We start from the raw sequence: 26402 nt of genomic DNA on the forward strand, positions 1-26402 counted from the left end.
AAATATTTATCAGATGACCTCACCTGACAAGGGAGCAGTGCTTCAAAAGCTTGTGATTTCAAATAAACCTATTGGATTATAATCTGGTGTTGTGACTTCTGACCTTGTCCACCCCAGTCCAACACTGGTACCTCCGCATCGTGGTTCACATTTTGGAGAGAGAGAGAGACTCGTGGTTGTATTGCCTTGGAGAAAGGACTTTTTCACTATTTTGATGGAAAAGAAACAGCTTGAGTGGACTGGTTGGGATTGAGAATTTTTGTTTTTATTAGGGTTTATGTGAGTTTTGAACTAAATGTTTTAAATATTTATCAGTATTTGATTGGAAAAGGATTTACTATTTTAAATAATGTTGGGGAAACGCTTGTCAAAGTTTCGGACTGATATTGCTAAGTGCTGTGTAAATTGTATCGTAGAGGGCATGACCAATTGTGATGCAATTACAGCTCCCTCAGATCTGTTTCTTTTCACCTAATTACAATCATGGCTGAGGACTTGATTTTCATGCAAATGTGCATATAATTATTTAACTGAAGTCTGAAAATCCTTGTGACAGTCCTAAAATATCTGTAGTATTGCTTGATTTATTTAATCAGTGCAACTTAGTGACCCTGTTATGTTACTGTAAAATGAAGCAAATCACAGCTGTGTCCATCAGTAATGGCTAATACGCTAATAATATTGAGAATCATCATATGAAGCATTACAGTCTGGTTGTCACACTTGCACTTTCAATCCCCACCTTGAATTTCAGCTGCATTTTTAAAATTCCAGTGTTTCTTCACTAAGCGCTTCACCTTTAAGCTAAATGACTTATGCCAAACAAAAGTTAGTGTTTATGCTCCTTTTTAAAGAACACATCTATCTTGCCAAAATAATGCATTGTGTATTAAACGGTATAATATGCCTTACTTTATAAATCATATATATTGTAAGTGGTGCAAAAAGACCTATGTATGTAGATCGCTTGTTTTCTGTTTGCAGATATTATAAAAGGAATTAATGGTAGCGATGTTTCATTAAACAGGCAGCAGGTGGAACTACCTCGCATCAAGTCAGCTTTTCTTACTTCAATGCATTTAACTCCTTGCTGAATAACATGGAACTTATTCGGAAAATATACAGCACTTTAGCAGGCACAAGAAAAGATGTACAGGTTACTAAAGGTAAAAATATCTACTTCTGTTTTTGCTTTCCCACCCACAGCAAAAAAACCAAGTTCTAGGAAATTAGAATGCAATGAGTTTGAATCTAAACTTCTTTCCGATACATGGCAACTGAAGAGCGAACTATGGAGTTGACCAATCCCAATTTGCGTTCACTTGGCAGAGGCTTGACTAATCAGAGTCGTCTTTTTTTCTGGTTTGAATTTAATAAGTTAACTATGACAGTAAATAGTCCGTTGCTGTATCTCCATATCATTTAAAGATCAACGAATCAGTAACTGCTGTATAAATTGCTAACTTTCTAAAGTTGCTTTCTTGTGTTTGGACTTGAATTGTGCAAGGCAAAAGGCCTTTACTTCATGTCTATATTTAGCAATGTTTAAAGTTTGTACAATCAAACAACTTGTTTTTCTAATTTTTGTCACTTCACTTGATAATCCCCAGTTAATCGTATCATTGGAACATCAGTGATTGACCATTTGTAGCTTTCATCTGTTAATAATCCTGTCTGATCCCAAAATAGTATCTAATGCCCAATTTCTCTTTTCAATCACCTTAATGGTAGGTCCTGGGAAGTGTTGCTGAACAAAGAAACCTTGGAGTGCAGGTTCATTGTTCCTTGGAAGTGGAGCCGCGATTAGACAGGATAATGAAGAAGGTGTTTGGTACGCTTGCCTTTATTGGTCAGTGCATTGAGCAGAGGAGTTAGGAGGTCATGCTGCAGCTGTACAAGGCATTAGTTTGGCCAGTTTTAGAGTATTGCGTGCAATTCTGGTCTCCCTCCTTTAGGAATGATGTTGTGAAACTTGAAAGCGTTCAGAAAAGATTTACAAGGATGTTGCCAGGGTTGGAGGGTTTGGACTATAGGGAGAGGCTGAATAGGCTGGAGCTATTTTCCCTGGTGTGTCAGAGGCAGATGGGTAACTTTATAAAAGTTTATATGTGATGAGGGGCATGGATAGGGTGAATAGCCAAGCTCTTTTCCCCATGGTAGGGGAGTCCAAAACTAGAGGGCATAGCTTTAAGGTGAGAGGGGAAAGATTTAAAAATAACCTAAGGAGCAACTTTGTCATGGAGTGGGTGATGTCTATGTGGAGTGAACTTCCAGAAGTTGTGTAGGCTGGTACTATTACAACACTTAAAAGACATCTGGGTGGGTACATGAATACAAAGTGTATAGAGGGATATGGGTCAAATGCTGGCAAATGGAACGAGATTAATTTAGGATATCTGGTCAGCATGGTTGATTTGGACCAAAGGGTCTGTTTCCATGCTGTACAACTCTATGACTGATCTAGTTTTAGTAGAAAAGCTCTTAAAGAAAAAGCTTTGAATCGCTTTTGATTTTGTCAAGTTAGACTGACATTTTTTTAGAGCACATGTTGTATGATTGCTGGTCTTAATGGATTTCTTGTGATAATACTGGGCTAATAATAATTCAGAGAAGGTAAGTTTAGATTCCACCATGACAGTTTGAAAATTTAAAAACTGATACGAATAAAAGTGACTATGAATCTTCTGGATTATTCAGGCTAATTTGCTGATGTTCTTTTAGGCAACAAAATCTGACGCTCCTGATGTGGTCTACTTGTCATGCTATTCTTACACCAATGTGGTTGACCCTTAATTGCCATGTCACTAAGGTCAACTGAAGGTGGGCAATACATGTTATCCTTGTTAATGACACTTGCATACCAAGATTGAATCGAAATAGGAACTTTTACACTTTCCTGATGTCTCGACTACATGACCCTAGGAATTGATGAGTCGCACAGATCAAGAAAGGTATAGAACATGTAGAAATGCAGAGGAATCACTATATGGAGTCAGGTTCTTTGGTTCTAATATACTTTGTTGCTGTATACACTCTATGCTGATTTCAGCTTTATCCATTAATGGGCCAGTCAGAAGGAACCACATGTTTTGTGCTGTCTTCAGTGGAACTCTTGAGACATGGGAGATAGTGGAACTAAACGTAGTTGGAAAACTCAACCTCCACAGTGCCTCCTTTTGTACTGGAAGTGACAATATATGCTTAAACATAAACAGTTAAGGATATTGTACTGAAGAATGCATCTCTAATCTGTGTTTTTCTTTTGATATATAGAGGAGTTTGCTCATGCTGCCAATAAATTTGGACAGATTACACCTTTGGAGGTTGATATCCTTTTCCAGCTTGTGACTTTGTACAGTCCAACAGGGTAATTAATCTTTAATTCAATAATTTGTGTTTTACTGTAGATATTCAAAGCTTTCAGTTCATGTGAAGTATAGAGTGGGAGATGTAGATGTGCTTTAGTTAAGTGTGAATAGATTTTTGTTTGGTAGTTTTAAATTTGGAACATTAGGGTAGGCTCAAGACCTAAATAAGCCTCGAGTTTTGTTTAAATGAATCTTCTTTATAAAATGAGGTGATGCCCGTATAGAGAGGCAACTGATTGGCGGGTAGCTGATGATGATTTATTCAAGTCTTAAGTTTCTTTTTCATTTTCTCATGGCATTGCTGGCTGGCCAGCATTTATTCTAGTTGCCCTTGCAAAGGTGATGGTCAGCTGCAATCCATTTGCTATATATAGACCCATAATGCCATTTAGGGAGGGCATTCCAGGATTTTGATCCAGTATATCTGTTAAGTGAATTATCCTGATAATGACATGACAGGACACCTTGGTCATTTTCAATGCACATCTTGTCTATTGGGTACCACATGAAGCTACTTGTGTGCTATGCAACCACACATGCAGGAAATATCTTCAGCTGCAGGAACTTGAGCTCCCAGTTACAGAATTCGAGTAGGAACTCCTATCATTTTGAGTCTACAAGTCTGTGAATAGCTTGTTTCTGGATTTGATCACCCCACAGTTTGAGTGTGCAACAGAGGGGGAATGAGTAACTGCCAGTTAGTTGAAGAGTGCCAGAGAGGCAGGAGTCTCCTGAGCACATCTCATTTGCCAATTGATTTTGAGTTCTCAACACTGGTGAGAGTAATGGCTTTCATTGCACTACCCAGACGCACTAAGTGAATGGCACCACATCTGAGTCAGCTGTACAAAAAGCAGGAGGAAGTTTGGAGAAAGTATTAATCATTGGCGATTCTATAGTTTGAGGAAACAAGTAGGGAATTTTGTACTGCAGACATGAATCCAGGATGGTATATTGCCTCCCTGATGCTATAATCAAGGATGTCACCGAGTAACTGCAAAGTGTTCTGTGGTTGGGAGCACAGAGTTAGAGGGTGCGCAACCAATAGTCATGGGTCATATTGGTGCCAACATGATGGGTAAAAAGAAAAATGAGCGCTGCAGAGAGATTTTAGGGAGCTAACTAGTAAGCTCAATCCCAAGGCTGTTGGTCTCCAGCTTAATGCTAGTACTATGTGCTATTAAATAGAGGTATAGGAGGGTATAGCACTTTTAATGCATGTTTGGAGGGATGGTGCAGCAAAGAGCATTCAGATTCATTCTAGGGAAAAGGGAATCTGCACATGGAGTCCCTGATGGGGTGATTTGCTGCTTTTTAAACCATGTCAGCAAGGATTAGGAAAGCAGGGAGGAAAAGAAAATTAAGATGCACAATGATTTGGGAGAGACAGATGATACTTGAGTAAGAACTAGTAAGAGAGAATGCAGTGAGATCTAAATTAGGTTCATGGTGTATGTACATAAGTATATTGAGTGCAGTAAGTGATTTGTAGGATCAAATTGCCATGTGTGAATGAGTGTTATGGAGATAATGAGCCCTGAATCAACAAAGGATACAACGTGTTCAGGAGAGACTCGAAGGAGCAAAACGAGGATAAATGGCTAAATTGAAAACTGGAATTTTGCGTGTTGGAGGGACTCCTTGTTCTGAACCCTCCAGAACACAAATCTGATTAGTTAAAGCTAAGGAACAATTGAGCTACCATTTAAAATATTGGATGTATTCTGGGAACGATGAGGAAAAGTGAATTTGAAGGAAAGTTGTTGAGAACTGTAGGAGCTAGAAATCGGATAAAGATGAACTCCGTTACTACACAGAGTGAGGAGAGTTCAGGAATTGTGTTCGGTTGAATTTTCTGTATCAATATCAATTGGCCCAATGAGAAAGGAGACATTAGTAGACCTGGTTCTGGAGGGTAAGGTTAATGACACAGATCTCATGTCAAAAGGTTAACATTTAGGGGACAGTGAACATTATATCACCAGGTTTGGGTTATGTATGGACAAGGAGAAGGAACATTCAAGATTAAAAATATTTAATTGGGGCAGGGTTATTTTTCTTGGGTTTGGCTAGATTAATTCGAATGAAAGACTAGCAGGCAAAAATATAACGGGACAGTGGTCTACCTTTAATGAGAGATGGTTTCCACGCCATCTAGGTACGTTTCCACATGAAAAAGGTAGGGCGATCAAAGCGAGAACTCCTAGTTGATCGAAGAGATGGAGATTACATTGAAGCAGAAAGAGAATGCTGATGCCAGATGACAAGTTGGTAATACAACTGAGAATGAGGTTGAATATAAAAAATTTCGGAAGGTGCTGAGAAAGGAAATAAAGACAGCAAAGAGATCATGAGAAGAACCATGGCAGCTGCTGTAAAAGAACAGAAATATTCTATAAGCATTTCAATGTATTCTATTAACGTAAATGTTATAACCTTAGTAAAAGAGGGAGCGGGCTCAATAGAGACCCGAGTGGCAATTTGCACATGGCTGTGATACTAAATAAATGCCTCACTTATGTATTTACAAAGATGATGATATCAAGGCAACATTGAAAAAGGAAGTATTTGAAGCACTTTGATCTTAAGTTGTTGAAGGGGAAGAGGTATCAGAAAGGTAGGTTGGACTTCAAATTGAAAGTTAACAGATCCAGATCATGAGTACCATCTAATACATTAGGAAGGATGGAAGTTGTGGAAATACTGGACAATAATATTCTAATACTCCTCATTTTAGAAGGAAGGGGAATTGCAAATATTACACCATTGCTTAAATAAGGCTATAAGGATAAGGTCACCAACTACAAGCCAGTAAGTTTGATCTTTGATGGTGGAAAAGCTTCTAGCAACAATCTGGGACAAAATTAACTTGCACTTGGATAAATGCAGATTAAATGAGGAAAGCCAGCATTGATTTGTTAAATTGTGTTTAACTTGAATCAGTTTTTCGATGGGGTTACAAAGGGTTGATGAGGATAATGTAGTTGAATGTGGATCTCCAAAAGGAATTTGATAAAGTGCCACAAAGTGTTGTCATCAAAAACCTGAAATAAAAGCAGCTCACCACCACCTTCATGGCAGTTAAGGCTGGGCAATAAGTACTGGTCTATTCGGTGGTTTCCACATGTCTTAAATGAATTGTAGTAAAACAGGGATGGGGCACACAATTAAACAGTTGGCTGAGTAAGATCTTGTTTCGGGATGAGATTGTTGAATGGTTGTCTTTCAGACTAGAGAAAGTATTGGTGCACTCCCCTAAAGGTTAGTATCAGGATTATTGCTTTCCTTGCCTATTTAAGACTTTAACTGGATGTGCAGGGCACAATTTCAAACTTTGCAGCTGTCATAACATTTTTAAAGTCAGAAGTCACAGGACACCAGGTTATAGTTCAAGAGGTTTATTTGAAATCACAAGCTTTCGGAGCGTGAAGGAGCAGCATTTCAAAAGCTTGTGATTTCAAATAAACCTGTTGGACAAAATCTGGTGTCGTGTGACTTCTGACCTTGTCCACCCCAGTCCAACACCAGCACCTTCACATCATAACATTTTTAAGTAATGAGAATTGAGGATATTGATAGAATTCAAGAAAATATAGACAGGCTGATAAAATGGTTGAGCACAGGAGATGAAAATTAATGCAGACCATTGTGAAGTGAGACACTTTGGTAGGGATATCAGCTGAAACCAATATCAAAGAAGGCAGTTCTTAATGGCTGCAGAAGAGAAACTTGGGGCTTATGTACACAAATCATTGAAGGTGCTGTGGCAGGTTGGGCACGTGTTTAATCAGGCATACAGGATGCTGGGCTTTATAAACTGAGGCGTTGAGTATAAAAGCAAGCAGATTATGGTCCAGCTATTGAACAGTTCTGATTTGATCTTGACTGGAGAGTTGTGTTCAATTCTGGGCACCATGCTTTCTGAAGGATATGAAGGCATCAGAGAGGATGCAGAAAATACTTGAATGATTATTGCAAGAGATGAGGGGTTTTGGTCATGAATAATTACTTGGAAATACAAAATTAAACATTGTTAAATTAGGACCTGAAGTTGAGCTTTCTATTTTGTAATCATTAGGATTGAAGCACGAGAAACAACTTTAAAAAGTAAGCAACAGTTTAGACAGTGTGAGACAGCATTGATTGATTATACTATCGTTGACATAATGATGCAACAGGAGCCGTCAATTAATTGAGTAAATTTAAGTCAGGCACGTCAACTTTGATTGGTCAAGACAGTGGCCAGCATTAACTGTGATTCTGCTGTTGGACAACGTCAACTAAATAGTCCTGACTATGCCAAAAATTGCTTTGGAAACCAATTTAAGATTATTATTTGGACTAGCAGAATGATTCCTTTGCACTTGCTAGAAGCTATTGTGTAGAAGTCTGTGTCAGACATGAATATTCTTAATATTTAAGCCTCCATAGCTCGCTGGTGATAGAATTCCGAAGGTTCACATTCTCCAGAATGACTAAGATAAGCAAGAAAGATTGACTTTTTGGATATCTGCATTACCTGCATGTTTGTCTCGAACAGTAAGGCAGCTGCCCATTGCTTTTCTGTATGCAGATTCCTAATCTGCAGTACGCCCATCTCCCTGAACATGCTATCTTTGTTGTTCTCTGTTTTGTGAATGCACTAAAATGACTCCAACTGCTGCTCTCATGCAAAAACAAGCTGAAGCTTCAGTATGTGTTGCCATTTCCTGAAATTGTTTGTCAAGTAATTGTGACATATCCATTGTCTCCCACATTCTACAGGATGCACATTTTACTTGGCTGAGCTGTTTTGACATACTTGAGCTAAGCAAACTATTCATTACAGAAATAAGTAAAACAGCTTACTAGTTACTCGCCAATGAATCTCTTCCTCTGAACAAAAATAATAATAAAATACTGGAGGCTGAAAAGCGTGAAAAAGAAAGGAAGGAGCATCTCCTTCCCCCAATTCCCTCACTCAGCAACTCCAGCTTACTCTGTTTAACTATACTCCATCTGGAGGTTTAAAAAAAAACTTCGACTTCGTCTCTTTTTGGCAATTATTCCAGCTGCACGAATAGATTAGAGAAGCTGGGACAATTCTTCTCGAAAGAATATTTAGAGATTTAATGGAGATATTCCACATCATTACTGGTCTGGATGGAAACAGCTTTCCTTGGTGGAATGGTTGAGGGAAAAAAGGGGCACAGATTAAATTATTTGCCATAAAATAAACAATTCAGAAAGGCTTTCCACACAGCTTGGGCCTGGCATTTTTTTCTGTTGATCCCTAGTTGTCCTTGAAGGTGTTGGAGACTAATTCAGTTGTGACTTTCAAAAGGATAATTGCCTAGAAAGGACATTTTTAAGGCTATGGGGAATAACGTATTCTATAGGCTGCATGCGTGCACAGCCACTCCAAGAATACGTGTCCAGTAATTGACATGCCAGTGCCTTTTGCAGCATTGACTTCCGGTTCTGGAAGTTGCTGCCGTGCATGGAACTTGGAGGTACACACAAAAGATAAATATTTGCGGGAACACTGGGAAAGGCAGGACTATGGGCCTACTGGGTTGTTTTTGCCACATAGCCTCCAATACTGTAACTATTCAGTATTTGAAAAGAAATGACAACAGTGCAAAGATCTATCACAAATTTATAAATAATGCTTTCTTAATCAAATCTAACTGGCAAAATCTAACCTGTTACAATTAACTGCTTTGTATTCATGTTTAACGAAAGTCCGGTCTGTAGCAAACAATTCAATCATAAATTTTGCCAGTTAATAGTGTTGTCAATTAAAATTAATTCTATTTACTCTTATTATCATATTGAAATATTAGCAGTCTTAAATTAGGATTTTGATTTCAATGTTAGAATATATGTACATATGAAATAGGAGCAAGAGTAGACAATTCAACTCACCAGCGTGACCCACCATTCAACAAGAACATGGCTGGTCTGCCCTCAGCCCCAACTCATCTTTTGTGCTGGCTCAACGTAGCTGTTAACTCTCTGAATTTGAAAAAAATCTATCTCCTCTTCAAATCCTTCCAGCGATCTAGCCTCCATCCATTTAATACCCGCTGGGGAGGAAGAAAATTCTTCATCAGTTTTAAGTGTCCCTGTAATTTTTAACTCTGTTCCGTAGTTTGAGCACCTCTATCAGTGAAAACATCATCTCAACATTACCCTGTCAAGCCACTTAAGAATCTTGCAAGTTTTAAGAAGATCACCCATCATTTTTCCAAACTCTGCTGCATAATGACATAACCTATTTCACTGGTCTTGATAAGTCAATCCTGTCATCCCAGGAATCAGCCTTGTGAATCTTTAGTGAACAGCCTCCCAAGTCTAGCATAATTTCTTTTAAAAGTACAGAGACGAGAATTCCACAAAGTTTTCCAGATGTAATGTCTCCACTCCCCCTGTACAGATGTAACATGTCTTTCCTGTTTGAGCTTCAACTTCCTAGCAATAAAGGCCAAAATTCCTATTGCCTTCTTTAATTACTTGCTGTAATTACAAGCTAACATTTTTGTTTTGTGCACACGGTTGCTAATTATAATGAAGAGAAAAGAACAGACTATAAATGAATTGGTAAGAGAGATAGTAGGAACTGCCGATGCTGGAGAATCTGAGATAACAAGGTGTAGAGCTGGATGAACACAGCAGGCCACAACGATGCCACCCGAAGGTTGCAGGAACAGTATCTGATATTTCGCGTGGGAACCCTGCAGCCCAATGGTATCAGTGTGGACTTCACAAGCTTCAAAACCTCCCCTCCCGTGACCGCATCCCAGAACCAGCCCAGCTTGTCCCCGCCTCCCTAACCACTCTTCCCACCTCAAGCCCCACCCCCATCTCCTACCTACTAACCTCATCCCGCCCCCTTGACCTGTCCGTCCTCCCTGGACTGACCTATCTTTCCCTAACTCCCCACCTAAACTCACCTTTACTGGCTCCACCCCCTCCTCTCCACCTATCTTCTCCTTTATCCATCTTCTATCCGCCTCTCCCTATTTATTTCAGAATCCCCTTCCCCTCCCCCATTTCTGAAGAAGGGTCTAGACCCGAAGCGTTAGCTTTCCTGCTGCTGTGATGCTGCTTGGCCTGCTGTGTTCATCCAGCTCTACACCTTGTTATCTCAGAGTATAAATGAAGTTGTGAAAGAGAGAAAATGGGTCCCCTCTGTTGAGTGTTTCTATTCTAAGTACTTTATTGAGTTTGTTGAACACAAATTTCCTTTCACAAAACCATGCTGACTCTGTTTGATCATGTTAAGCTTTTCTAAATGCCCTGCTATTTCTTCCGTAAAAATGTTATCTAGCATTTTCCCAGAGACGGCTGTTAGGTTAACTGGATTGTAATTCCCATCTTGAACATGGGCATCACATTAGTAGCTTTTTAATCCATAGGAATCTAGTGAGTTCTGAAAAATTTTGACCAATATCTCTGAAACCACTTCCTTTTAAAACACTTGGAAGCAGACCATCAGGTCCTTGAGACTTGTCTACCTTTTAGTCCTGTTAGATGATCAGTTACATTTTTTTTGTCCCTCACAACTGTGACTGTGACAAGACCTTTCTTCCCAATAGTACCTACCTTGTCTGTTATTATTGGGATATTTATAGTGCCCCCACCATGAGGTCCAATGCAAAATATTGATTTAAATTATCTGCTATTTCCCTGTTATCAATTCTCAATTTGCATCCTCCAAGGGGCCTGCACTCACTTTGGCTATTTTTTCTCTTTAGTTTACAACAAGGTCTGCTACAAGGTCTTGCTTATTTTTAAATTCTTCTCAATGTTTTTTCATAATCAATTTTCTCCCTCTTTAATTAGATTTTAGTCATCTGCTAGTTCTTAAAAATAATTCCCAGTCCTCTGGCCTACCACTAGTTTTCACGACTTTGTGTGTCTTGTTTTTGATTGGATACTCTCCATGACTGCCTTTGTTAACCACATGGTTCATCCTTCTCATTGATTCATTCGTTTGGACTGGTATAAATTTTGACAAACATGCCGACAAAGAACTCTGCCCTTTGAACCTGCTCCAACATACAAGAAGGTCATAACTGGTCTGATTTTAACTCAAACTTATATTCCTACATAGCCCTGATAATCTCTGATCACCTTGGAAATCAAGAATATATCTACCTTTTGCATTAAAAATATTTAAAGATTCTGCAACTACTGTCTTTTGAAGAAGAAAATTCCAAAGACCCAACCCACTGAGAAAATTTTCCTTATCTCCATCCTAAATTGCGATCACTTATTTTCAAACTATAACCTTTCTAGATTCACCCACAAGAGGAGCCAGCCTTTCCTCACCTACCTCATCATATCCCCCCAGGAACTTGTTTATTTCAATAAAGTCACCTCTGACATCTCTGAACTGTTGGAAGTTACTGGCTTAACTTGTCTGGCCTTTCCTCATGAGATGATCCACTCGTTTGAGATATTAGTCTAGTAAACCTTCTCTGAGCTGCTCCCAGTGCATTAAGATCCTTCGTAAGTATGGTGACCAGCACTGCACACAGTGTTTAGTATGGATTGGCCATACTAAATTGCCCATAGTGTTCAGGGATGTGTAGATTAAGTGGGTTAAGGGTGATGGGTCTGGGTGGGATGCTCTAAAGATCAGTATTGACTTGTTGGGCCGAAGGGCCTGTTTCCACACTGTAGGGATTCTATGATCTACTCCAGGTTTGATGTTAATAATGCCTGTATTGGCACTGAAACATAACCTCTAATCTTGCATTCAATTCCCTTTATAATCAAACAAAACATTCTTTTAGCTTTCCTGAATGATTGTTGTATCTGTCCACTAACTGGACTTGGATACCTAGATCTCTGCATATTTTTGCTGAGCATTATGAAATTAATGTCTGCCACTGCTCACCCACTGATTTTCACCTTACATATTTTCTCAGCTCACTTCAGACATCTTGGAATATTGTGAGAAAATTTTGGACAAGACAAGTTGAATGTTTTATGCATTATACTTCTAATGAGCTGCTTCTCTCTGTTTTGCCCAGGCGAGTCACTCTGGCAGATATTGAACGAATAGCACCACTGGAGGAAGGAGCTCTACCATACAACCTGGCTGAAGTCCAGAGGCAGGTATGAGAGAAAAAATCGTGCCTGCCAAATTTATTAAAATTCTTTGAGGAAAGTAACAGCAAAAGTAAAGGGAAAGTAGTGGACTCTTATGTTTTATGGTCTCATAGGCAAATATAACTCTCCAATACAGATGCTGAGCAATATTGATAAGGAAAATTAAAGTTATGAAAGCATAGTTGTATTGTGATGCTTTTATTTGTGCTTCTTTAAAGCTATCAACTTGCATTTACTAAAGACCTGCTTTAAAAATGCTATGTATGGTTAATCACTTTGAAATATCAGGGTATAGTTTAGTTTGGCAGTTTGGAGAAGGCATTTTGACATGCTTTATGCAAATAAATGGAGTATCCCATACAATATTGCACTGGATGGATGTTTTAGGGACAAACCAAGCTAATTACCAGCTGCATTGCACAAAGAGATATCAACCAGAAATTTTCTGAAGTGACAGAAATCTTGTCAGGACTGTTGCAGGAATTGACTTTGTTTTGGTAGGTAGTGGGACCCTGAGCTGCCAGCCCTGTCAAAGATGATGGCCTTACCCAGAAGATACTTGCCTTGCTCAGAGGACCAACAATATTAGTCACATTACAGCAAGCAGTGGCCAGTGCTCAGGCTCAAGCTGCACAGTGAGGGTGCATTGATGACTGGTATCCTCAGAAAGGGGCAAATAAAGGTGGTGATTCAGGCCTTGAGATGTGATAGTCTTGATGAATGTGTTGTTCTTACATGGCCAGCCACTGCTTCCAATGGGCACCGTAACACGGCAATGAATGCCCTAAAAAGAGCTCCCCACTGCTGGAGACTGCAGACCCTTTGAGATCACCAGTTTTCACTTGGTCATTCCCCCACGAAAGTGGGAAATGGTCCTTATTTGGCCTAAGTGTGGGTTTTCTTCCTGTTTGTTAAGATGGTCTGATGGCAAAGGTGTCAGACTTCCTGTGTCATTTGGACTGTCTTCCTGCCCCATAAGGATGAATTTGATCAGTCCTTAAGAGAATACAATCAAGAGGGTGGAGGATGAACTGGGAGAGAAGAGGGGAAATATTAGTCAGTGAAAGAGATAACAGATGTCTGTATCTTACTTGGAATGTTTTTCTACAATTGTGCTACTTAAATGCAAGTTGTTGTTAATGGGCTGGTTTAGAACAACAAATTGGTCCATTAAAGTGGGAGGTTATCTAGCTTCAGGGAATCAAGATTTTCTGTCTAGGGCAGAAGAATGCTCAAAGAAGAAAACAGTTTATTTTGGGGAAGGAGAAGTAGGCCATTTAATGGTGAGCAAAGTATTGTATTTGATTGAATTGTTGCAAGCTGGTTAAGTGCAGACATATTTGTTTTACCGAGAACTCATCCAAATGGCCAGGCAAAGCAGCAGTACTTAGTCTCCGCTATCTGCGACAAGCACTCGCAATGCTACCAACAAAAATGTGTGAAAAAGTGGGGTGTTTAATTGCATTTTGCCACAATGTTTTTAGCTGATGTAAATGACCAGAAGTGTAGCAAGTTGAGAACATTATTGTTGTGTTTGTTTTATCTTGAGCTGAATCTCAATGTCCTCTGAAGATGTGCTATGCAAATATAATTTATTGAAATGAAGATTGGTAGCAAATTGGTTCATCCATCTTGCATGTATTGTTGTCTTCACTGGTGTTATGTCGAACAAGTCTCAATATTCTGTTACTGGTCTTGCATATTCTGCTTAGTGAATGCAGTGACCACTTTGACAGAATTAGAAATTAGGATTTGGCAGTTTCCAATTCTGTCGCAGTTTAGCCTAATCACCTGGCTCTGGAAAGCTGGAGAAGTGTAATTTGCCAGCTTTCTCAAACCGTACTTTCAAATGGCTCTGTAAGGCAGCAGTGCTAACTACTCGGCCAACACGCTGCTCAAAAATTCCTTCACTGGGAATCAAACCTGCACAGCGGCTGTGAAAGTACCAAATCCTAACCACTTATTAAATCTGTCCTACTATAAAGTGCTGTGAATGAATGCAAATGTGCATGCCTTGTCATTTACATATGACTTTAATGTAATAAAGCATCCCCAAAGCATTTCACCGGAAGGTTATCCAATAAAATTTGAGACTGAGTCACAAAAGTGATATTAAGGCAGTTTTTAAGGAATGTCTTAAAAAGAGCGAGGATGAAGTGGAAAGGTTGAGGGAGGGTTTGACAGAAATTGGATCCCTGGAAGCTGATGGCTCTGAACATGGGGCAAGTAGTTGGCAATGCCACTCCCAATGATGTACTATATTCTGCACTTAGACTAGAAATTGTTTGCGAACAGATCTTTTCTGAAGGAACTATATATAGTTATGTTTCTACGCGGTATGCAGGGAACACACTATTTGAAGTTTGATTTTTAAACATCAGTGCAATGTCTGGTTGTACTATAAAAATGTTCTGAGCACAATGGGATAAAATAAATGATTTGTCCCACGATATACTCCAAAGCAGTTCCTTGATTCATTGACTACTGATGTTTCATCCTGAGCCATTTTCTTGACAGCTTTTGCCAGCAGAGGCTTGGCATTGCTTCCAACACTCTGGCAGGGTGAAGGGACACATCTCAGGCCTACCACAACCAGAACAAGAATCAAACCTGTGCTGTTGGCACTCTATTTAAGCACAAGTTATCTGCAGAGACATTTGAGCTAACTGGCTAATGCACACTTTAAGAAAAAGAGAAATTAATCCTGCTTTTTGCATTCACCATTTTATTTTTTTGCCCTTTTGTTGCGTTACTTGTTTTTCTTGCAAAATTGACTGATAACTTCAAGAAGAATATAAAAATCCCAATGGCCAACTTAAAACAGTTGTATGAAAAATCTTAAACCTGTTATTGTAACAAGCAGATGAAAGTAACTTGAACTAAACGCTATTTTGTGGGCAACAAGTACTGTCAATGATAGCAAACTCACTTGTTAATGCTTTAACATTATTAAAATCTCCCTCCTGTTTACACTTTCCTCTGCCCCTCAAGTAGACACACAGTTTTCCAGAATCAATCCAAAGTAATTCTTAGCTTCTGAACACTTGCTTGCTTTCTTTTCCTTTACTCATTGGGCGATTTCTAATTCCCTAACTGGCTGTTATGTGGGTTGCCATGGAGATTCCTCCCTCTAGCCAAAATCATGTGAATCTTACATTCGCGTTTTAAATTCTTGCAAACTTGACCTCTTCACTCTGAGTGCACACTCTCAGCTGTGTTGGTGCACGGCATGCCATGAAGACTTGTTGCCTTTTATCTCTTGTGTTCCTCACCCCACCACGTTTGATTTGATTTATTGCCTTGTGTACAGTGAAAAACATTGTTTGCAAGTAGATTGAAATGTACTGTGAGATTCCGTGATATTTTAAGAAATCTCCCTGTAAGTGATCCTACCATGGCTTCCTGTGGACTTTACCCCTCTAAAGGCCATCTCTGTGGCACCGCGAATCATAGGATCGCTACAGTGTGGAAAGAGACCGTTCAGCCCTTCTGAGGAGTATTCCACCCAGACCCTGCGTCCCACCCTGTCCCCGTAACCCTGCATTTACCTTGGCTAACCTACCTAACCTCCACACTGCAGACAATTTAGCATAGCCAATCCATCCAACCTGCACATCTTTGGACTTTGAGAAGAAACTGGAGTATCCAGATGAAATCCACGCAGACACGGGGCAAACATGCAAACTCCACACACAAGGTCACCCAAGGTTAGAATTGAATCCCTGGTGCTAACCACTGAGCCACTGTGCCATCCAACTCGTATCCAGATGGAAATGCGATTAGCTGTGATTTAGATTGACTGACTGACTATGTTCTGTCCTGAAACTAAATTGGTATAACTGTACAAAACCTAACATATTTCTGGGATTTTGGAGACAAATTGTCTGTCCTCTGTTCATACAAGTACTTTTGCCATTGTCTACAGGCACGAACATCTTGCATCTTCTTCCTAGTTAAATAAACTGGGCCGCCTTTCTGTTCATTCAGCAGAATTCAGAACAGGTCACATAAGTATTTTATTTCTCCATTCTTACCAGAAGTTAAAGACACAGTGCCAAAACACCATAATTTTTATAAAACATTACATTTATAATGAATGTAATTTTTTTTGCACTTTCAAGTGTCTTAAGACATTTATGAAATACCAGAAGTTACTTTTGATTCAACTTCAGGTCAAACAACTGGTGCAGTTTCTGAGGTTTGCCATGAAACAAAAGAATGCCATGCGAGGCACTACATATTTGCAATAGCATCATGTCATCAAGACGCAATCCTTTATTTTAATGATCAAACTGATGATAGGTTCTGAAGTCTCTCCAAAATTTCTATGGCGTGAAAATTTGAAAAAGTAGTAAAGCAGTTTAAAAACTGATAGGAATGAATCTATTACACAAATTAGCTGAATGAACCACTAATTGTATCAGTATAAATTGCAACTACTGTGTTTATAACCTATAACTAAAGTTTTTGAAAGTTTAGTGTTTATTGCCATGCTGTATCTGATTCCAAAATTGCATGCTGATTTGTGTTTTATTTATTAAAGAAATTTCCATGTGAAAATATTATTTTAACAAATGGTAGCGCAATTAGTATTGAAGGATTTTTAAAATTGTGCTCAGCTGAATACTAATCTTAAAAGTTTTAAATTGTATGAAGCAAACTGTTCAAGATGATTGGTGCAATTTTAATGAAATTATTTTCAAGTTATTCCAAGGATTAGTCATTACTTAAATTTCAGCTAATTCCAATTTTCCATATTTGCTAGTTTATAACATTGTGTTACCAGTATAACCACAGTGTTAAGCTAACAGTAACATTCCTTTCCCCACATCCAACCTTTTTTGTTTTTTGCTCCCTCTAGCAATCTTACAGTGATACTAGCAGGCCTATATGGCTCCAGGCTGTTGAGTCTGCGTACAGGTTCACTCTGGGCTCAATTGCTGGAGGTGAGTGACATGTCTCAGTGCTGTTTTCTGACCTAGGCCATTGTAATAGGATCCAGTCAGACCAGTATGGATCAGCAAAGGTGCAGGCTGTTGTAATAAAGGGCCAAATTTGGAAGGCTCTGTAAAGCTCCTTTTATATTTACTTGTGATTAGAAGATCTGACAAAGCATTGCTATAATATTTCTGGCTCCAGACTGTCTTCAGGACAAAATCTCAACAATTACATTCATCTTCTGGACCCAGCGGTGAACTGTGTTAAATATTTGGTGGGAAAGATAAAACAAATGTTTGAACAATGAACTTAAAAAGAATATCTCGGGGCTAAGCTAAAATGTGTGCTGTTTCAAATTTTGCAGCACGGTAGCATAGGAGAGAAGTCACTTATAAAACAGTAAACTCTCTTTGGTTTAATTTTCTGCCTCCAGGTTTGGAAGTGTCTTTACTGCTCTGCACTGAAAAACAATTGTTGATAAAGCGGAATTTCCATGAATTAGTACTAAATTTGACAAACTATCTATTTACCATGCTTTGACATTTAGATAAAACAAAGTTCAGGAGATGCATTCATGTAGACTTTTTATATGCTACTGGTAGAGATGAAATTTTTAAACTAACATTTATAATTTGAAATAGCATTCTGTAACAACTATAATATCTAAATGGGTCTTAATAGTTCTCAACATAATATATTATTTTTGACGCATTCTTGTTCAATCATAACTTGATCATATTTTATTTAAGAAGCTGTAGCAGAATTTGAAGAAAAGGTACAAGATGTTTATTTAGAATTGTATTGTAATGTAGAAATGGTGCATTTCCTTTCAGACTTGTAGTTATCACAGAACATTATCTACATAGATATTTGTCATGCAATTCAGCTGCAGTCCGTTTTACCCTCTTAACTGTGTTATTCAGAGTGAAAAGATGTTGAAAGGAACATTGATATTAATTAGAGGGCTTGTTTGTACACAAAACAAGCAAAACTATTGTGGTTGCCATAAACCAATAAGTTACAGTAGACTGTCAAACCTCTAGTAATGTACTGCTAACAAGGTTTGTTCCATTGTTTCTCACTGTTTCTGCTTGCTTAGTCTTTACTTGTCCCTGACCTGACTGACTTTGTCACGTCAAATTCATTGTCCAAGTTGTTACCTTTTGTTGTTATTCCTTTGCCACAGGAGTTTTGCATTTGTTTTGTTCAGAGTTAGGCATGCTATTCTGACAACAGTTTCAATGATGAGAAGAGGCTACAGTAAGATATGACCATTAAATTAGCAGAATTAGGCAGTTCACCCCATCAAGTTCGTCCCACTGTTCAGTGTGTTCATGGTTGACATGATTTTTTTAGCCCTATTTTTCTGCCATTTCTCCATAACCCTTGATTCCCTTACAGGTTAAAAGTCTGTCTGTCTGTCTGATTCTTGATTGCACTTAATGACCCAACTGGCGCAGCTCTCTGCGGGAATGAATTCCACAAATTCAGTACCCTTCTGAGAGAAGAAATTTGTCCTCACCTGTCTTAAATAGGTAATGCCTTTCTTTGAGATTATGCCCTCTCGTTGCAGTCTCTCCCACAAGGGTAAACATCTTCTCCACATTTACCCAGAATCTCCTATGTTTGAGTAAAGTTTTCTCTCATTCTTCTTAACCCTAATGAATACAAGTCCAACCTACTCAACCTCCGCTTGTAAGAAAATCCCAACATACCCAGATCATCCAGTGAACCTTTAATCAGATCTCATTCAGTTTGTGGCTTTTAGGGCTCAGTTGTTCCTGGTCAGACTTAAAATGAACCCAAGTATCACAACCACAAAAAGAAGTAACAATATTTTATGGACACATGGGAAAGCTATTTACCATTGTGGGTGAGACTTGGACCAAAGGGCGTAATCTCGAAGAAAGGGGTTCTTATTTAAGACAGGCAAGAGGAATTTCTTCTCTCAGAAAGCCAATAAATTGTAGATCCCTAACCACCCTTGAGAAGGTGGTGATGAGCCTTGTTCTTGAAGTGCTGTAGTCCACATGGTGTAGAATGTCTAGGGAAGAGGTAATTTCAAGATTTGGACAGTGAAGAAACAATATATTTTCAAGTCAGGATGGCGAGTCATTTGGAGGAAAACACTTAGGTGATGGTATTTGCTTGCGCCTGCTCCCTTGTTCTTCTTGACATTTGCACTTACAGATATGCAATATGCTATCAAAGAAACCTTAGCTAGTTCTTGGAGCATAACTTGTAGAAATGGCCTCGTAATAAAGAATCTTCTAGGTAAGTAATCATAATGTGGTAGAATTTTACAGTCAGTTTAAATGTGAGAAGTGTGAGTCTAAGACCAGTGTCTAAACTTAAAGACAATTAAAAGGATATGGGTTGGCTAAAGGAAACTGAGAAAGTAAGTTAAAAGGACAGTAGAGAAAAAGTAGCTGATGTTTAAGGAGATATTTCAAACCTCTAATACAGATTTTATTGAGAAAGAACGATTCAATGAAAAGGATGCACCATTTGTGGCTAAATAAGAAAATTAGAGATGCTATTAAAATAGAAAGAAAAAGCAAATAATTCTGCAAAGTGTGTGGTAGGTCAGAAGATTGAACAGAGTTTAGAAAACAACATAGAATAACAAAAGAAAGTGAGAAATTAGGGTATGAGAGAAAGCTAACTAACATATCTTAATAAACTTGTATTTCTACTTTATAAAGGAAAAGAATTGTGTTGGTTCTTTAAAGACTGGGAAATTAAGAATGGAAAACATGGTCATGGCAGGAGCACTGAACAAGTATTTTGTCTCTCTCCACTGTGGAAGATATCAAAAATATCCCTAGACTATTTGAAAAATGAGAAGTAAATGGGAGGAAGGAATTTAGAACAATCTTGATCACTTGGAAGAATGTACTGGGAAAACTGTTGGATCAAATGGTTAAAAAGCCCCTTGTACTTGATGGCTTTCTTGCTAGGGTTTTAAATAGTAGATACATTGGTTCCAAAATTCCTCCGATTCTTTAAAGGCCTGTTAGTCTGTCATTAGGAAAACACAAGAAATGGAACAGCTATTACCCAGAACTTGGAAAAGAGGGAGGAGCTCAGGGAAATTATAAATCACCGGCGAAATGCTATTGCGTAAATTCTTGGAATTGTGGGTTGATAAGGGCCTAGGTCCTGATGGATTTCATCCTATGTCTTAAAAAAATGTAGTGGGTAAGATAGTTGATGCTTTGAATCTAAATTTCCGAAGCTCCCTCGATTGAAGTAAGCTTTCAATAGATTAGAAGATAGCAAATATATCTCCTTTTGTTTCGGAGGTAAGACAGAAAGTAGAAAACTACAGGCTAGTTAGCTTAACAACTGTCATAGAACAATTGTTGAAAGCTATATTAAAGAATTTTTTTAGCAGGGCACTTAGATATGTTCAAAGTAATCCAATAAAGTCAACATGCCTTCGTGAAAGGGCAGTCTTGTTTAATAGAATCTGTTAGATTTCTTTGAAGAAGTGACATGCTATGAGTGAATGGGAACTGGTTGATGTACTATACATAGATTTCCATAAGGCATTTGATAAAGTGCCGTATCAAAGATTATTGCAGAAATAGAAGCTCATGGTTTAGGACATATTGTGTTCACATGGATAGATGATTCGTTGGATAAGAAGAAGCAGAACATAGTCATAAATGGGTCTTTTCAGGTTGACAAGATATAATAAATGGTGTGCCACAGGATCAGTGCTGGGTCCTCAACTATTTGTAATTTACGTAAATTACTTGGATGAAGAAATGAAATGCATGTTACCCAAATTTGCTGGATGACACAAAGATAGGTAGAAAAGTAATTTGTGAAAAGGACACAAGGATGTTCAAAAAGATAAGTATGTTCAGTGAATGGACAAATATGTAAATGGAGTATAATGTGAGAAAATGTGAAGTTGTCCTTTTTGGCAGGAAGAATAAAGAAGCACAATATCTAAATGGTGAGAGATTGCAGAGTTCTGAGATGCAAAGGGGTCTGGGTATTCTCATGCATGAATTATAAAAAGTTAGTATGTAGATACAGCAAGTTATGCGTAAAGCTAATCTAGTGTTACAAATTATTCTGAACTGAATTAAATCCTAAAGTAAGGAGGGTATGCTTCAGTTATGCAGAGTGTTCTAATGCAGGGTGAACCTAAAGCTCTGAGGAAGGATCATTGAACCCAAAACATTAACTTTGATATTTTCTTCACAGATGCTACCAGAACTGCTGAGCTTTTCCAACAACTTCTGTTTTGTAAGGAGGGTATGCTTCAGTTATGCAGGGTGCTGGTGAGACTACATTTATTGTATTTTGTACAGTATTGGTCATCTTATTTAAGAAGGGATGTAAGTGTTAAAATCAGTTCAAAGAATGTTTACCAGAGTCCTACCTGGAATGAGAGGTAGTCTTATGAGAAAAAATTAGACAGGCCAGGCTTGTATTGGTTGGAGTTTAGAAGAGTAAAAGGTGATTTGATTGAAACATTTAACATCCTGAAGGTTGTCGACAGGCTAAGTGTACAGAGGATGTTTTTTGTTATGGGAAATTCTAGAACTTGGGTCACTGATTTTAAAAATAAGTCGTTATCCACTTAGAGGAGATGAGGTTCTTCTTAAAAAAAAAAATTGAGGCCTGAGGCGATAGAATTTTTTTTTCTTGAAAAGACAATGGAAGCAGGTTCTTTGAATATTTTTAAGGCAGATGAGGATTTGAGATTACAATCAGATCAACCATGACCTTGTGAAATGGTGTAGCAGATTTAAGGTGCTGAATGGCCTATTTCTTACTCATGGAGGAGGTAATAACAGGACATTTAGAAGTCAAAATTCAATTGGGTAGAACCAGTATGGTTTGTGAAATGAAAATAATGTTTGACAAATTATTAGGGGTTCTTTGAGCAAGTTACAAGCAAGTGGAGGGAAGGGAACCTGTAGTTGTGGTGTATTTGGATTTTCAAAATGCATTTGATAAGATGTCAGATCAAAGGCTGCTAGAAAAAAACTAAGATCCCATAGTGTAGGAATGGGGAGCACATTTGCATGGATAGAAGATTTGTTAGCTAACAACGTGCAGAAAGTATGGATAAATGGGTTATTTACAGGTTGGCAAACTGTCACCGGCAGACTATAACGGGGCTCAGTGCTGGGACTTCATTTATTTGCAATCTACATCAATGATTTGGATTAAGAGGCCAAATGCATGATTACATTTACTGATGACGCAAAGATGATGGAAAAGTTAGTTGTCGAGAGGGCATAAAGCATCTGCAAAAGGATTTAGATTGGTTCAGTGAGTGGGCAGCAATTTGTCAAATGGCGAATGATGTGGGAAAATGTGGACTTGTCCACTTTGGAAGGAAGAAGTCAAAGCAGTATTATTTGCATGGAAAGAGACTACAGAACTCTAAACTAGTGGGATCTTGAAATCTTGGTGCATGAATCTCAAAATATTGGCTTGCAGATACAGCAAGTGATTCAGAACCCAACTGGAATGTTGTATTTGCATTGGGCATCAAGCATACAAGTTTAAAAGAGAGCCTTAGTTAAACTACATCTGGAGTTGATTATACAGTTTTATTTAATGAAGGATATAACTTCATTAGAAGCAGTTTAGAGAACATTGCCTTGACTGATTCTGGGATGACAGTGTTATTTTTGGAAAGATTAAGCTGATTAAACCAATATGCATTGAAGTTTAGAAGAATGAGGTGATCTTAGTGAAACGTACAGGAACCTGAAAAGGAAAGATAGGACGGATGATTTCCACTCATGGGGAGTTGAGATGTGTGGACAGAATTTAAGAGTGTCCCATTTAAGATGAGAGTGAAAAATTGTTTCTTTCAAGGGATCATCAGTGTGAGGAATTGTCTCCCCAACAGAGCAGTGGAGATTGGGCTATTGAATGTATCCACGGCTGAGTTGAATAGATTTTTAATCAAAAGGGAACGTTGGGGAATGGGGGAATGACATGATAATGGAGTTCAGGTCACGATCATGACAGCCATCATCTTATCAGAAACAAAATTAGAAATTGCTGGAAAAACTCTGCAGGTCAGGCAGCATCTGTGGAGACAAAGCTGAGTTAACGTTTTGGGTCCAGTGACCTCTTTTGATATATATGCGATAGAGAAGGGGTGGGGGGTAGTTAAAGAGTTAAACAATAGATGGAGATGGAACCCAGCTAGGTCGGGCAGACAAAAGAATGGGTAAAGGTCAGCCTGGGAGAATGAATGGCTGCTAATGGGAACTGTCAGTGGCTGACAATGGGTTGCTTGAGGTAGGAGTTCGTGTGATAATAGGGTCTGGTGTGTGAGGGTTGGGGTAAGGAGATGGGAGAAGGTGCTTAGGCCCTAAAATTGTTGAACTCCGTATTGAGTCCAGAAGGTTGCAGAGTTCCCAAGAGGAAAATGACATGTTGAGTCTTATCAAATGACTGTAGATTTTTATGTTCCTTTGAATTGTTCGAGAAGGCATGTTAACGACGAGCGCAAAGTAATGGGATTTTCAAAAAAAAAAACATGCCCAGTCAAAAGATAAAATGTTCTGCCTGTTGAGCTCGAGTTGAGCTTCATTGGAACATTGCAGCAGACAAGGTCAAAGTCCTGAATAGAGCAAGGTAGAGAATTTAAATGAGAAACCACAGGAAGCTCATGTTTATGTGGACTGATTTGGAGGTGTTCATATTGTAGTCACCTTGTCTGCATTTAGCCTCCCCAAGTGTGGATAGGACCTCATCATAAAGGGTGAATTAATTGTGCTAACTTTAAAGTCAAGTAAATCTCTGTTTCAGTAGGAAGGAATGTTTGAAGTTGTGGACAGGGAGATCAAGGGGCAGGTGTTGCATCTCCTATGCTTGCATGGAAGTGCCATAAGGAAGGGAGGGGTGTTGGAGATGACTGGACTCAGTCACATGGAGGGATGGTCTTTTTAGAATTCTGAAAGGGAAGGTGAAGGATAGATGTGTTTGGTGACATCAAGTTGGTGGTCACAGAAATGACAGAGGCTGATCCCTTGAATATGGAAGCTGGTTTGGGTGAGGTGGTGAGGACAAGGATACTCCTATCGTGGTTCTGAGATGAATGGAGTGACAAAAAACATTCATGAATTAGAACTGGCCCCTCCCAAAACGTCAACCTTTTTACATTTTCCCTTCTCACCAGCTGCAGCCCACACTTTGCTTTCTGTCAAGTTAGCCGGACACCACCACCTCATAATAAATTCATGCTGATGGCCTTGATTATTTGAAATTTCAGGTGAATTTCCCTACTGCTGTTTTTGTTTCTGCACTTCTCAGCAATTTGCCCATATATTTATTTCTCCTATTTCCCTCTAACTCTTCCCCATTGTATTAACTTTTAAAATGTCTCATAATTTCAAAGAACTCCATCACATTACCCCTCATTCTCTTTTCATGAGAAAACAGAATTGCACTGTTCATCCTCTTCCTGCATTCCTTATAATTCTTAAAGTTTTTTATTCTTTGATTTGATTAATTATTGTCACACCCACCCAGATACAGCGAAAACTATTGTGTGGTAACCAGACAAAGAATACCTTACGTAAGTACATCAGAATGATAGAACACAATGCAGAATATAGTGTTACAGCGACAGAGAAGTTGCAGGCAAAGATTAACTCTAATATGAGAGGTCCGTTCATAAGTCTGAAAACAGCGGGGAAGAAACTGTTCTTAAATCATCTGGTATATGTTTTCAAACTTTTGTATCTTCCACCTGATGGAAGAGAGTATAACCAGGTGGGTGGGGTCTTTGATTTTGTTGGCCGCTTCCCCAAGGCAGCAGGAAGTGTAGATGGAGTCAGTGAAAGGAAGTCTGGTTTGCGTAATGGACTGGGTTACCAAACCAAGCTGTGATGCATCCGGATAGGATGCTTTCTGTGGTGCATCTTTTAAAAATTGTGGAGTCATTGTGGCCATGCCAAATTTCCTTTCTGGGGAAATAACGGCGTTGGTGTGAGAGAGATAGTAGGAACTGCAGATGCTGGATGAACACAGCAGGCCAAGCAGCATCATAGGAGCAGGAAGGCTGACGTTTCAGGCCTAGACCCTTCTTCAGAAATGGGGGAGGGGGAAGGGGGTTCTGAAATAAATAGGGAGAGAGGGGGAGGCGGATAGAAGGTGGATAGAGGACAAGATAGGTGGAGAGGAAACAGACAGGTCAAAGAGGTGAGGATGGAGCCAGTAAAGGTGAGTGTAGGTGGGGAGTTAGGGAGGGGATAGGTCAGTCCAGGGAGGACGGACAGGTCAAGGGGGCGGGATGAGGTTAGTAGGTAGGAGATGGGGGTGCGGCTTGAGGTGGCAGGAGGGGATTGCAGAGCTGGATGAACACAGCAGGCCAAGCAGCATCATAGGAGCAGGAAGGCTGACGTTTCGGGCCTAGACCCTTCATCAGAAATGGGGGAGGGGAAGGGGGTTCTGAAATAAATAGGGAGAGGACTTTCCACATCAAGCAGATGTTCACCTGCACATCTGTTAATGTGGTATACTGCATCCGCTGTACCCGTTGTGGCCTCCTCTACATCGGGGAAACCAAGCGGAGGCTCGGGGACCGCTTTGCAGAACACCTACACTCGGTTCACAATAAACAACTGCACCTCCCAGTCGCGAACCATTTCAACGCCCCCCTCCCATTCCTCAGACGACATGTCCATCCTGGGCCTCCTGCAGTGCCACAATGATGCAACCGGAAGGTTGCAGGAACAGCAACTCATATTCCACTTGGGAACCCTGCAGCCCAATGGTATCAATGTGGATTTCACAAGCTTCAAAATCTCCCCTCCCACTACCGCATCCCAAAACCAGTCCAGCTCGTCCCTGCCTCCCTAACCTGTTCTTCCTCCCACCTATCCCCTCCTCCCACCTCAAGCCGCACCCCCATCTCCTACCTACTAATCTCATCCCGCCCCCTTGACCTGTCCGTCCTCCCTGGACTGACCTATCCCCTCCCTAACTCCCCACCTACACTCA

General features: G+C 39.4%; 1 protein-coding gene across 3 annotated transcripts in view; it reads left to right on the forward strand.

The window, feature by feature from the left end:
• slc25a12 (solute carrier family 25 member 12) overlaps positions 1-26402 on the forward strand; it is a 123097-nt gene that overhangs the window by 44794 nt on the left and 51901 nt on the right. For all 3 annotated transcript variants that reach the window (XM_048598562.1, XM_048598561.1, XM_048598563.1), the window contains exons 7-10: positions 1028-1166; positions 3274-3367; positions 12392-12476; positions 17332-17416. In XM_048598562.1, the coding sequence (XP_048454519.1) occupies positions 1028-1166; positions 3274-3367; positions 12392-12476; positions 17332-17416 (403 nt within the window). The remainder of the gene's footprint in view (positions 1-1027; positions 1167-3273; positions 3368-12391; positions 12477-17331; positions 17417-26402) is intronic.

The sequence above is a fragment of the Rhincodon typus genome, chromosome 7 (genome assembly GCF_021869965.1).
Source record: "Rhincodon typus isolate 14 chromosome 7, sRhiTyp1.1, whole genome shotgun sequence".
Lineage (NCBI taxonomy): Eukaryota > Metazoa > Chordata > Chondrichthyes > Orectolobiformes > Rhincodontidae > Rhincodon > Rhincodon typus.